This window comes from Hetaerina americana, unplaced genomic scaffold, assembly GCF_022747635.1.
Source record: "Hetaerina americana unplaced genomic scaffold, ioHetAmer1.1.p SCAF_5, whole genome shotgun sequence".
NCBI classification, from domain to species: Eukaryota; Metazoa; Arthropoda; class Insecta; order Odonata; family Calopterygidae; genus Hetaerina; species Hetaerina americana.
Genome location: NW_027287095.1, coordinates 20,288,184 through 20,302,426, shown reverse-complemented (window position 1 = coordinate 20,302,426; position 14,243 = coordinate 20,288,184). Strand labels below are relative to the sequence as shown.

The following is a 14,243-nucleotide window of genomic DNA, read 5'->3' as shown; positions in this document are numbered from 1 at the left end:
TGACGATCTGCGGGCGAGTCTTGCGACTGTTTAAGTGATTGCGGTTGAAGTTATTAGAGATTTATTCCTCATAGTACGCCATCCTAAGCAACCATGTTAATTAAAGTTAAGGTAAAATTGAGTACAGGTTATTTTCCAATTACTTTTTTCGTATTAAATTACTTTACTAATAATTTATTTGGTTCTAACTTTTTCGGCAGACTTTGACAGGAAAAGAGGTTAGTTCCATTTATGTGCAACTCAGCTTTGAGTTTGAGTGATGTTTGTATTATTACTAATTTATGATTTTTATCTTTTTAACAAAGATTGAAATTGACATAGAACCCACCGATAAAGTGGAGCGTATTAAAGAAAGGGTGGAGGAAAAGGAAGGGATTCCGCCCCAACAGCAGAGGCTAATATTTTCAGGAAAGCAAATGTAACCACGCATTCAAATATTATTTATTAATGTTAGTTCACGAAGGAGACGCCGTGGTCGTAGTTTCAATAATTCTTACTTGTTTACTCTTTTTCTCTAGGAATGACGAGAAAACGGCGCAAGACTACAAAGTTCAAGGAGGATCAGTTTTACATTTGGTTTTAGCATTGAGAGGCGGGTTTTAACTGATTTGCCATGTGCAGAGCCAGAAAACGTTGGCTAAGTGAATCTTTTCGTGCCTGTTTTACGGTCAACTATGAAAAGACAAAGTGACAAAGAAGTTCACGTGATACGTGAGAAATGTTTCACCGTTCCCTTTGTAATTTGAAGAAATTCTGATGGTAGCCAATGCATCTCCTCTTTAGCCGTTTGAATTTTCAGGAATGCTTAACATTAAACAAAGATATGTCAATCATAACCACCAATTATTTGGTTACTTCTCAATTATTATTCTTGTAATGCTTGCTTATGGTTTGTATTTCACTGCAATTGGCAAAACGTCCATGGAGGATGCAGAAGTTTGACGGAACTGAGATTGACCTTGGCCTAGATGTTCTTTTTAGTTGGAGAAGTGTAACCATTTTGCCTTGGATTTCGCAATTGCATGCGAATATCTTGAAGTAATTTATTTCACCATGTAAGAGAGCGGCGATCACTCATATTTCTCAGTTTGAACCTGTAAAGAATATGTAATTATGATGCACTTAACCTATATCGGTTTGATTATCCTTAATTAAAAGGAACATATACTTCCAATTTTGAGTGAATTGTGCTTTATTAACTTGTTAATACTCGTGAATAAAAGTTTTGCCACAAATGTACCAGTTTCTTTTGCGGATTTATACAAAAATATTTAATGGGTAAATTTAGCCCCAAAAACGCAATAGGAATATGCGCTGAAAGTTTAAAAAAAACAAATTCATATCTAAAGTTAATATTTTTGAAAATGCCAAGTGGTGTTGGTTTGAGGACAATTTTTGTCAAATGGCCATTATATCATTATTTTATTCGGCATTTTGCGCAGAATTGGTAGCCTGTGCCCTTCTTACAATGTTTAAAAAATACTATTCGCAAAGCAATGTACATTGTCCAGAGGCTAAAGGAATCCTTTGCCAGATGTTTTTATGATTTTTTTAGTTTTTGTTTGTTATTATGTATACTAGGCGTGGCTCAATGGAGAACTTAAAGTCTTTACAGGAAAATAAGCTCTAGTTGACAATTTCTTCACAATTTTAGTGAGGGAGACCTTCAAAGAATGAATTATAAAATGCTAAATACTCCCTTTTCTGAATTCTTCGAAACTGTTAAATTAGAGGTCAATTGTTTTTCTCCAACATAGCATATTGGTGTGAAAATTGTAATTCCTAATATCTATGATTCTAAGCCCATTATTTGCACAAACAAATTACATATTATTTATGACTTCATATCCATCCTAAAATCAACCTTAATTTTATGAAGATTGATAATTAGGACCTGGTATCATCATTTCTGAATTTTGTATCTGGATTGCTCCTCTGAATAACCTTATGACTGAAATTATGTTAACCTAAGTTGCTATGTTTTATGATCTATAAGTCAAAATGATCCAAAATATTTTTTACTGCACCACCACAACTTCAGCAAGATTAGAAGCTGTGAAGTCCTTCACACCTTTCATCTTCAGCTTGTGTATGAATGTACATGTAATTTTTCCAATATGTTAGAAAATATTTATAGTTTTCTGGAGTGATTTTGAAATTGGTTCATTTTTATTCTCTTGATTCCTTTGTGATCTTCGTTCTAGTTGATTTATAATGGCTCCATGGAGTGATTACTTCTATTATTAAGTTGTATATCATAATTTGCAACCTGCTGTGCCTCAATCTTATTAATCCCTGCACAGTCTGTAGTGTTTAGAGGTCAGGTGTCAATGTAAACCAAACAAGCTATAGTTCTATATTTGATTATGCAGTGGTTATTACAATTGTTATGGGATTTTCTATAATGAAAATGACCAATAGTAAGAATTATCTTATGAATTCATAAACTGAAAAATAGCTAATTATAAGCTTTATATAATTTGAAATGCCTTGTGAGTTTGAAATCAGCTGTCCATGCTGAACAGACATCTGTGTTGGTGATGTTGTAGATGATTCATCTGTAATATTTTTGCAGGAGAAACCATCATTTAAGACTAAAGGTGCCCTGTATATTACCAAAGTGAAAGTAGGAATTATCAGTGACCTCTAAACTTCTTCAATCAATTGATTGATATGTATTCTGAATCTTTAAAAGCACTGTGGTACGGAGTGTCTTTAGTAGTGACTACACTTACCGTTTTTAAGCATGGTTGATAACTTCAATCTTCACCCCTCAATGGATCTTCTGTCACTGATTTCTGAATAATTTCATTCTTCTCCTATATTTTCTTGCTTAAATTGCACACCTTTTTTGCCTTCATGTCTTCTTTCCCAGGGCAGACCTTCCTTTAAGTGTGTGTAGTAGTGTCCCACTTATATTCATGGTGGGTACTGCTGCCTCTATCTACAAGTTTTAATGGTAAGTTTTGTGTTTTTGGACACAATGGACTGCAGGAGGGTGGAATATTTAAAATCGATATCTTAAATTCATGCCTTGTGGAACTTTTCATGTGAAAACTCATATTCATCAACGTAGTTGTGAACTTAGGGTATTATTTCATTAAAATGTAAAATAATGGCTCATGCTATTTAAATAAAAGCACACTTTCCAAAAAACATTCTGTTAATCTTAAGTAGTAATCAGACTAGCTGCCCTGAATAAGGACACTGTCATCACAATATATACATAATATTTCATACCTAGTGAGTAATTACCTCTACCTCCTCACCTTTGTGATGAAACATGATACTCATTGAAATAATAATGATGTTAGGTAGAGGTCTTTCTTTGGTCGAAATTATGAAGGGCAGATGTTTTCCTGAAAGAAAGTGCTAAAAGTAGACTGACCAGGTTGGGCCAGTAGGTAATGTGCTTGCCTGCTCACCAAAAGTTCTTTGACTTCAGTCATACCTGATATTGTGGGTTGACTCTGGTGGTTTGGCACCTGTGAAGTTAAATATGACAAATCAAGACCTTATTGGGATGCCAGGGGCATTCAGATCATCAAAGGCATAAAGAGAGCAAAGAAAATTAACTCTAGAAAGGTTATATTTGAAAATGCATGCCTTCTTCAGATGACAATAAACATTTGTAGTATTTACTTATATCAAGAATAAGGTTTCAATGCAACAATTTCAGAGCGTAAAAATCATTCGCCTTGACTGGGACTCGAACCCAGATCCCTCAATATCCGGTCGAGTGCTTTAGCCACTTAAGCTACCGAGGCGTCCTCTTAAACTCTGAAATTTTGGGGCTTTTAAAGGAACTAGATGTTATGACGAAATACCGTACATACAATGTCACATGCATTCGTAGTCGTGCGCGAGGCGCCACTGTCCACGAGGTTAAAAGCCAACTTTAAACACGTATGGTGTTTTCCCTTTGACAAATTCCAAAGAAACTGCGGGAGATGCCGCAACAGTAACTTTTAACGGAGTCATCCGCTAATGTGCATTTTAATGCAACAATTTCAGAGCGTAAAAATCATTCGCCTTGACTGGAGTCAAGGCGAATGATTTTTACGCTCTGAAATTGTTGCATTAAAATGCACATTAGCGGATGACTCCGTTAAAAGTTACTGTTGCGGCATCTCCCGCAGTTTCTTTGGAATTTAATAAGGTTTCACTTAGGTCTGGTTTCATAGCCCATTATGGCTGCGAAGAGTCAACAGGACCAGGAGGAGAGACTCTTTAAGCATGAGCAAACATTTTGAGGGATGTATGTATGCACTTAATTACTTGTTTCAGTTCTCTGGGAAAGGTAACTAATCTTATGTGTTTAAAACTTTTTTATATTGATAGATAGATAGTGGTCTTTATTCGGGGGAAATTGAGACCAAATGGTCCCTTCTTCCATTTAACCCTTATATTGGGGCAAGATTGAGACTCAGTAGTCCTTTCTTACACCTAATCCCTTTACATATTTACATTAAAGACGATTAGGAACACCCAAGCCCTAGGCGAAGGTAAACCGAAAGAAATCGAACCTACGACCTCTGGGTTGGCAGGCAAGGACATGGGCCCACTACCACCGCGGCTGCCAAAAATTAGGGGGTACCCAGGTTTGAACTGAGGACCTCTTGATCTGCAGTCAAAACCTATACCCCTAATACTTTATGTCTGGGTTTGATGTTTAAATGATCACTTTAGATATTATTGCAAGATTCTCATATCTCTCCTGCTAAGGTCACTCATAAGTTGAGCCTTGAATGCTGAGTGTGTTGCTTATGTCTCAAATCTTCCATTTAGAAAACCTGTAGTAGAGATATTAAGAATGTTTGAGGCATGGGAAATGAACTAGGGTGAGCTTTTGGTCTGCTCCATGCGCACTCCACTGACCTACACCATCAACTTTATTTCCCTTCTCTCTGAGATACATTATCAAGTTTCCACACCCCCAGCTATCTGCTGGGCATTTATCATCATTATCAACACTAATTAGTCATGGGCTTGATTAGACAAAGCCTTTTAACATTTCATCTTGTAGCTACCCTCTTATTTGTCTCCTTTTACATTCTAATCTATATAAAAACATGCTAAAATGTTGTGTTGTCACATAACGTTGGCATGCCTAATTCGTTAAGACTAGGGTCATATCCATAGTTTTCATTATTTTCCTTTCTTTCTCACAGTGGAGAAATTCTAATCCTGTTATTTCTCAAATCCAAATATCATTCCTTAAACAAAATGTAATCAGTTTTGAAAGTTTTTTTTGATAAGTGACAGTAAAACTCACTAAAGACACCCCTGAATAACCACTAAGTTGATTACTTTTTGAAATGCCAAGCACAATTGTGTTTGGCATTCAGTCTCTGTGGGAGAAGCTGAGGGTACTTACGCAGCCCCTCTGGTCAGTGGGCCTGAGTTCTAATCACTGGACTACCATGCCCTGCACAAAATGTAAATATGTAAATATATTGTCTATATACACTCAGAGGCCTATTATCCAGGTGTGTTTAGTTTATCTCAAACTGACTCATACTTACTGAAATGAGTAGTGCTAACTTGGTGAGGAGATATGCACTAACAGCTATTAGAACGGGAACGGGAGGCCCATATCCTCTCTTCCCTCTTGAGTAGGTGAACTTGATCAGGTCTGCTAATGTCTCTGCAAAAGGCACTCCCCTTGATGGGCACCATTCTAAACTTGGTCTTGCCCAATTCAAAATCTGTGGCTGTCTTTAACCAAAATCAGTGACCTCTAGTTAACATGTCCCTCCCAAAATATACAGCTGCCTCTTCTGTATTTTTTCCCTTTCACATGACATAAGGAAGATTAATGTGAGCAGAATATACATTCAGTAGTAATGCACTTATTAAAAAGATTTCATGCAGAGAAAAATATTTTTATTTGGAGTTCCTTATGGATCAGAAAAGAAGTATTTAGTTATTTCACGTATAAAATGGATTTCTTTCTTGGTTTCTTATGGATTTATTTTCCACTGGAGAAATGCCATCATCCTTCCTATTGTGTTTTTGCGGTCCAATCTTATAACTAAAATTTGATGCAATCATGTATTGAGATTATCAAATCAACACAGCTATATGCTTAGCAGCATAATATTCTCGAATGTATGTAAAACATTTTCACTTATGAAAAAAAGAGGAAATACTTTTAAAAAATATACATTTAAAAAACCAATCCAATTGCCAGACATTCAGGAAATGTGATACCAATTACTGATATTAAGAGCATTACAAAGGACTACTTAGTTTTCTATTTCTTTCTCATTTGTTATATTTTTCAATAAAAATATACTGATGCATGGGGGTAAACTTTTTGCTGACAACTGTATGGTATCAGCAATCTATCTTGGTCAAATAAATAAAAAACAACGTGCTGAGATTAGATGAATTTTATCTTATTTAATGACATTTTGAATTTGAGAGAGAATACCAATGATAGCTCAAGGGGAAAAAATTCATGTTCATCATTAACCATGTTAGAAGTTACAGAAATTAATATTCACTATGATACGTCTTACATATTGACTAATCTTTTGTTTAATATCATGTAACAATAAAATTTGATAGTTTAAAAATATTTAGCAAACAATTTGTGTTGCCATTGAGATTTATGCAGAGGTACTTGTACCTGCACTACATATTGAGATTTGTTTTTGCCGCTGTTGACAATGTTTTATGAAAAAGTCATGTGTCAAAAAATTATAATATTTGTAATAAAGATATAGCTAGGGAGAATAATTTATAAATTGATTTTGAGAATACTCATATGATATAACTGCATTAATAACGTGAAATATTATTATTTTTGGTAGTGTTTAATTATTTTTTTCTAAAACGACGAAATCCCTGGAGTGATGTTTTTCATCCAGGAAGCAGCTCATGAAAAGAGCTGTGTAATTCGATAAAAATACTTGCTCTCGCCCAATCACGCAATGCGTAACATCCGTGATGAAGGTAGATGAGCTTAAGACAATGGAGATGGAGACGGGGTGTGTGTCTATATAAAGCCTTCATGATGAATTTGCGACTAATTAGCGTTTAATTTATTTGGTGAGTGTAATAATAATGTGTACTTCTCCATTGAAGCCGGTGGTTGGCCTTGAGGCCTTTTATTTGATGCTAAGTGACACTTCCGTTTTTCCCATGGGGGGAGTTAGACTGATATAGTTCATCATTTTGTGCAATTTAGTGGTTTCTAATAATTTTGAGTGCTCAGAAATTCAATATTTGCCCCTAAGTATCATATAATAGTAAGTTTGCGTTTGTGCATTTTTGAAATAGAACGCTGGATGAAAAATTAACGAGTAGGTCATTCGATAAAATTGCTGAATTACATTGATCCTCGGTAAACTGTAATTTTTTAGTAATTTTTGTGCAGGGAAGTATTTATTTATGCCTTGTTACTTAAATTGTTGCATTATTGAGTATATATTTGCATGCACTGATATTTTGGGTAGATGTGAATACGAACAGCTGATTTGTTGTTGGAGTTAAAGTCTTCGTCTTGGCGAATATAGTAAGTTGACAAAATTATGTTTTCTAATGATTCAACGCCATGAAATACTGGTTAGGGATATTCGTTCAATTTTATTCTAAAATAAAGCTTTTAGTTCCGCTAATGGAGGCCCGTTGTAGTCTGACATTTTGACCCGGTAGTATAGATTTCTTCATCCAACTTATTTAGGGCCGTTTGGATATGTGATTTGTTTATGAGAAGATGAAATCAGTTTTAAAACCCAATTTGAGTAATCTTACCTTCCAGTTTTCCTCCTCAAATTAACTACCCGTGGGTGTTGGTTGTCATAATGGCGTATGCATCAATGTATTTTAAATAGGGGTTTTTGTTTTGAACGCCAACTCAGAGGGTTTATTGTTAAGTACTTTCAGCCGTTTTTCACTTTTAAAGCACCTGAGCATTTTTTATCTGTGTTTACTAGGAATCAAAAGAACATTACTTAAACCGAAGTGCATAACGTTGTAATGCTTGTGCTTGGGGAAACATTGGTGATAATTATTACTTGTTTTTGTGAAATTTATTTGCGGAATTAAATGGCTCCAGTTAAAAGGCCATAGTTCTGTGGAAAATATCTGGATGCTTGCTGTAATATTTTAAACTAAATCATATGATGACCCACTGTTCTTTCAATTAATTATTATTTATTTTTGCAGAAACTGGTACTGCATATAATGGCTACCGTGGTACAGAAAAACGGGCTTAAACCCCTGGCAAATGGGAGCCTGGTTAGCCATGTGGAAAGAGTTAAACAGGGTGGAGATGAATCAATAGCAATTATACATGCAGATGGTGATATTAAAGAGGAATCTCCTATAGAAGTAAATCGCACTGAAGAAACAAATAATGTTATTCAAGGCCAAGACATTTTAAATGATGGAGTTGATACTTGTGGGAATGCGGTGGTTGAAGAGACTGCCCCTGAAATAGACATTGTCATTAACAACGTGGTATGCAGCTTTAGTGTTCGCTGTCATTTGAATCTTCGACAAATTGCTCTTCAAGGAGCTAATGTTGAGTACCGCCGTGAGAATGGGGTAAGTTAAAATTATCGATTACATCAGTTTTTGGTTGAATTAGTGGAGTTCAATTTATCAAATTGGCAATCTAATTTGTGTTCAATATTTAGACTTTGTTTTGAATATCAATTAAAAAAACGTTTTTGGGCCAGCTTTAAGTCTTGGTGCATGATTGGGGACGCAAAATTTACAGAGTAAATATGAATTGGAAGTGGTATATCTATTGCATGTGAATTGATTTGCTACTGCTCCTAAATGTGGATTTCAACCTTATGAGTGAGATACCCGTGTGTTAATTTCGGTAGACAAAAAGATACTTGTCTAAACCTAAACTCAAACTGACATAGAGTTTGGCTTTATCCTATTTTACGAACCATGACCCCATCTATCATAGTCCATCCCTTCCCCCAATCCAGGAGAATAACTAAGTACAGGGAGGAAGTGTCATTCCTGCCCACTAGGAATTACCATTGAAACTGGTACAAAGATTCAATAACCATAGTAAACCCTCTCATTTGAGTACTACTAGTAGTTATTTGAGCATGTGACTGACAGCTGAGGTCATTTGCACCGTTTATGTAGAAAAATTGTGTATATACAACAATGTTAGTGGCACTGGAAGTAGGTGCTGAAGATGTAGGATTTTCAGGGAATAGGGGAAGATTGAGAGAAATACAGTGGCAGCATTAGCATACTCTTAATGCAAGACAACAAGGGGTCCACAATTTTGTTTTGTCCAACAGTCAAGATTATCACACTTGAAGTTCTCTCTACACTACACCCAAGAAGCAATTAGGATGTCTCAGAAACATTCTCTCAATTCTGAAAAGAACATCAATGAAAACTATTCTCTTGAATATGTTATGCATAATGTACTAAGTCATCAATTTATCTTATTTCAGAAGCCAAAGGATCAATTCTTATCATTATTAAAAGTTTTTTAAAGTTAGAACTTGAGATTTCAGCCGGATTTTGTCTTATTTTAGTGCCATCCTGCATTCTGAGCTGAAATAAAGTTGGAAGAAATCCCCTTTTCCAATCTGTGTATTGTATTGTGACTTCTTTTCCTTGAGAGACTCCGTACCTGGATTTGACTCTTTAACTAACATAACTACACAATGACTGGGTTTGTTCATCTTGAATTCAGTCAATTTGAAATTGCTTAACTCAGTTTGACACCTGATATTTTTTTCATTTGTTACACTAACTCATTTTCGATGCCCTAAGCCTTGTACTTGCAAACATGAGCAATTGCTAGATCTTAATTGAGTTATTAGTTATCATTTCAGTCAATCATTTTGCTTGAAATCAACATGTTTTCCCAAAAATGCTTCAAAGTGAGTCTCGTTTATAAATCATGAATTTTCTTCTGTTTCATCTTTCCTGCTCATAGTTTTCATATCTAATTTCTACCTTTATTAGCTTGTCATAATTTCTTTGACACTTATTTCAATGACTTAAATGTAGTTGAGTACAAATTTGGTTTCCTCAAGTTTTTGCCCAAATTTGACACTTTTCTCCCTGTTGATCTGGTGAAATTCCATCTGCTAGTCCTGTTATGAAAGGGGCAGTGTTTATTCTGGTTAATCCCAAAGTTGTTGGTTGTCTTACTTTGCCCTGGGAAAATGTATAACTTTATAATGAAAATAATGAAGTGATGCACCAGTTTTTCTTTAGACAGGAATGACACGATTGAAAATAATGTGGAAGTTATATTCCCTGTTCATAGCCTAAGCTTTGGTTCATGACATATTTTTACACTTTAATTTTGACTTAATTGACAACCAGACTCCATGTAAATAGAACTTGAATCTCAGTTGATGGATTGGATTTTACTCAAAAGAGATTGTGACCATGCTGATGCTCAATTGTGTCTGTGTGATTCTATGGTTTCACCTTCATGGTATATGCATAGGAAATCAGCTTAAGGTGCCCATTATGAAAATAAGACCCAGCATAATATAGGTTGGTAATTTATTTGATAAAGTGGCTAGCAAACATAGCATTTTTAAAAGATTTTTTTTATGTGAACAGTGTGTTCTCCAAAATGGCAGCCAAAACTGAGAAATTTAAGTAATGGTTTTTACTCCCTTACACTAGATTACTCTTTGACTCCCTTGTATGAAGGGTCTTGGAGCACTTCAGGAGTTAGTTATTTCAGGCATAACTTTGTGGAATCCATTCGTGTGTTGAAGTTACTACAACAAATATTTAGTTGTTCACCAGATGATGTTGCTTTACTTTGAATTCTGGGTTGTATCCAAATAAATATTTTGTGGAAAGCTAAGTATTTGTGTTTCAATTCAATACTCAAGGAGTGTTTATTGCAAAAATAGGATAGAGTGAGTAAGAGTTTCAATTCAATACTCAAGGAGTGTTTATTGCAAAAATAGGATAGAGTGAGTAAGAAATAGGTAGTGAAAGAATCTGAATTGTATGCACCTGCAGTAGAGGAGTGGTAGAGATTTGCTGTGCTGTTTTGGTAGTGTTAAGAGAATACCTGAGAGTTAAAAATAAACAACATATACAAGAAAAGATTAAATGGTTAGAACGGATAGATAAATCAATTTGCCCTATTATGAGCTATTTTCAGCAGAAACTTAGTAACATCCCAGATTGTTCCCCAGTACTTGCAGGATGATGTAGGGATCTACATCATTTGATTGAGATTTTACTTGGAGAAAGGGCTAAACTTTTCTGTTTGTGCTGTTTGGCTAATCACTCTCCTATCTATAAAAAATCATCTAAGATTCTGTAAGAATGGGAAATGATGGTTTCCTAGCTCTTTCTTTGTTCTTGTCCCCTAGAGCATGAGGGAAAAACAATGCCAGTTTTAGTGAAAAATTAAGGTAGCGCAAAAAATAATCTTAAACTTATAGGCAGCCAAGTACCATTAAAAAGCTATAGTTTTGATGACAATTAATATAAATCAATTGAAAAACAGTTAAAAAATTTAAGAAATGTTACTGAGCCATACTTTAATTGATACTGCTAAATGGAATATTGTAAAAAAGCTGATTTTTAGAGGTAAGGAATTGAGACTGAGAGCATCAAATGCCTTTTATTCTGGTGTCTAACTCTAGACCACTACATATTCAAGTACTTCTTTTGAAAAATTCACCTTTGATAGCCTAAAAGTAATTTCTTATCTCAGTTTTAAGTTTAAAATATAAGGTTAATTTTATCTTCTGTAACTTTGTGGAAATATTTCTCATTGATAGGAAAAAGTTAAATAACCATGAAAAATGTGGCCTAACTGATCCTTTTCCTAAAATGGATCTTGTGAGTTATATTTTTCGCACAATATGAAATTTTGTAGTGGTCTGCTGACCCCTGCAGGATTCCCATCCCTTGTGAGTATTTCAAGTATGATAAGGGCATTACTCAAATGTATAATCCCCTGGTTCATGGTTGTTTTCCTAACCCATTATGTCGATATACTATCAAAAGTGGGACAATATATTTTGGAAATATTTTAGACCTTACTTTGTTAGGGAAAGCCCTTTCACATGGGTCAGTGCTTGTGAGGTAATTGGTTGAGTTTGTTAAGCTCTTTGAATTATTTGAGGAACCCTTCATCTTCCTCTGTTCGACCATATTTTGTAAGCATTATACAGATAAATACAAACTTATCCATTTGTCCATGTATATATCCACTATGCAGTCATTGTTGCAATTGTATCTTACCAAGCATGTCTACCTTCATGCTAGGCCCATTCCCCCTTCATTTTATTCTCTTTGTTGCCTCCCTAAAACTAACCAATACAACTCAGGGGCTGCCATCCAGCAATACCTGGTGTGTAGAAGGATGAGTATATTTGAATCTCTAATCATTTTGCCTACCTTGTCCATGCAGCATCTCTCACACACACGTACATAAAAGCATTGAATTGTGAAGGAGACATTGTGCATCACACCACACTTCAATTTCAAACCAGCCACTCTACTACAGTTTTAGCCACTCGAACACTTTTCTAACTCTTTTAACACATCCCTTTAATAGCATTCAATAGTTTCTCTTTTAATCATTATTATTTCAAAACCTTCCGCAACTTACATCGATTTATATAATGGTATACCCTCTCCAAACCAACTAATGCACAATACACTTTCACTTATCCATTAGTTCTTTAAGTACTAGGTGAGTAAACATGTGGTCTAAGGATCCCCTGCCAGGCATCAAACCACATTGCATTCCCTTGAGCGTGTTATCTGTTACTTTCCATTCTCTTTCAATCTTTACAGAATGCTTTGCCTGCTGTACTCAAAAGACTTATTGGTTTCTAATTCCAATGTCTCATCTGACTCCCCACAATTCTACAAAGGTAAAATTATTACATTATCCCAATTGTTTGGAACAGCTTATATTTGAAAATGCATGCTAATCCAGTTGCACAGATGAGTAATAAGTAACTTGCCCTTACACTCTTTGATAAGTATACCATGTATGCCTGTAGCTTCTCAAATCTTCAAAATTATCATTGCAGTTACAATCCCATTTTCACTCTTATAAAGCTTCCATTGTTCACTTTCACCTAATTTGCTTTTGATGTGCTTTCATATTTGACACTACCGTTAAAATAATCCTCAAAATACTTATCCAACAGTGTCAATCCCACATCCATCCCATACATCGTCACAATAATTTTTCGTTATCAGGTCATTCTTCTGGGGTCTCCATACTTCTCCCTTTTAAACCATTTCTAAAGCAGCTTCTTATTTACTTGAAAGTAACTCGCCATTTTTTTGTGATTTGGCCATTTGCAGTCTTTCCTTTTTAAATAAGTTTTTGCAGCCATACTTTTTCCCTGTGTAAACATCTGATGCTATATTTAGTTCCATCATCTTCAGCTTATCATCCTCTTACATGCCTCTTTTTTTGGTACTCACAGATTCTCTCACTTTTTCTTTGCACCAGACATCGCCTTTCATTGTGCCAACTCATTCTTTTACTCATGCTCAAATCATTCAATTATAATTCCTTTCAAATTCTTAATTACACTTCCCTTCATATGTATTATTCCCTTTACTCATGAGCTAAAGTTTGATCCAGCTTATCCTTGAGGATGTATTCTTACATTATTGTTTTTTGTAGCTTTATCACTTCTACTCTTAATGTTTTGCTCTTTAATTTTTCCTTTTACTCACTTTCTCCTCAATTCATTTTTCAAACTTACCTAATTTAAATGGTCTTTTCAACATTAAGCACCTCTCATTACCGTCACGTCCTTCACTAAACATGTCAATCTCTCATCATATCAAACAAAATTAATACTGCTCCTGGAATTACTCTTTTGCTTCTGCCATGTTTGCAAATGAATAAATGAATGCTTAATACATGAATTCAGACAATCCAGGCAATCCTTTTTCCATGCATGCACTGAAATAGCATTTTTTCAATATCATCCAATAAGGTGCCTGCAAATAGTCCAACCACACTTTAAGAAGCATCTATTTGTATTATTTTTTCATCAGGGTCACAATCATTCAACTATTCTCTTAATTTTATCCAAAAATTGCCCTTCTTGCTTAATTTTTTCCACACTGATAGCTAGCAAGTTGCATCACAAATTTCATAACACCATCTGCGAGCAAGTAATCTAGAGAGCATTAACTTGTATTAACTTACATGTATCCTAACCCTTGTATTCAGAATCAAGCCTAAAATTATCTAGCTTCTATATTATCATTAATTTTTACGTGAA

The 14,243-nt window shown here is 34.9% G+C and overlaps 2 protein-coding genes across 4 annotated transcripts in view; both read left to right on the top strand.

The window, feature by feature from the left end:
- Nedd8 (Nedd8 ubiquitin like modifier) lies at positions 1-1,185 on the top strand. The gene is made up of 4 exons (XM_071591866.1): positions 1-111; positions 201-218; positions 306-418; positions 519-1,185. The coding sequence occupies exons 1-4, from the start codon at positions 94-96 to the stop codon at positions 601-603; spliced, it is 234 nt and encodes a 77-aa protein (XP_071447967.1). The 5' UTR covers positions 1-93; the 3' UTR covers positions 604-1,185.
- Positions 1,186-6,961: 5,776 nt separating this feature from the next.
- LOC139693740 (TATA box-binding protein-like 1) overlaps positions 6,962-14,243 on the top strand; it is a 34,041-nt gene continuing 26,759 nt past the window's right edge. For all 3 annotated transcript variants that reach the window (XM_071592006.1, XM_071592007.1, XM_071592008.1), the window contains exons 1-2: positions 6,962-7,056; positions 8,176-8,556. In XM_071592006.1, coding sequence (XP_071448107.1) covers positions 8,194-8,556 — 363 coding nt within the window. In that variant the 5' untranslated portion in view covers positions 6,962-7,056; positions 8,176-8,193. The remainder of the gene's footprint in view (positions 7,057-8,175; positions 8,557-14,243) is intronic.

What these genes read in the sequence shown, in the direction of transcription:
- Nedd8 (XM_071591866.1), top strand. An exon ending in ATATTTTCAGGAAAGCAAAT is followed by an intron (nt 419 to 518) that starts GTAACCACGCAT and finishes CTTTTTCTCTAG; the next exon opens with GAATGACGAGAAAACGGCGC.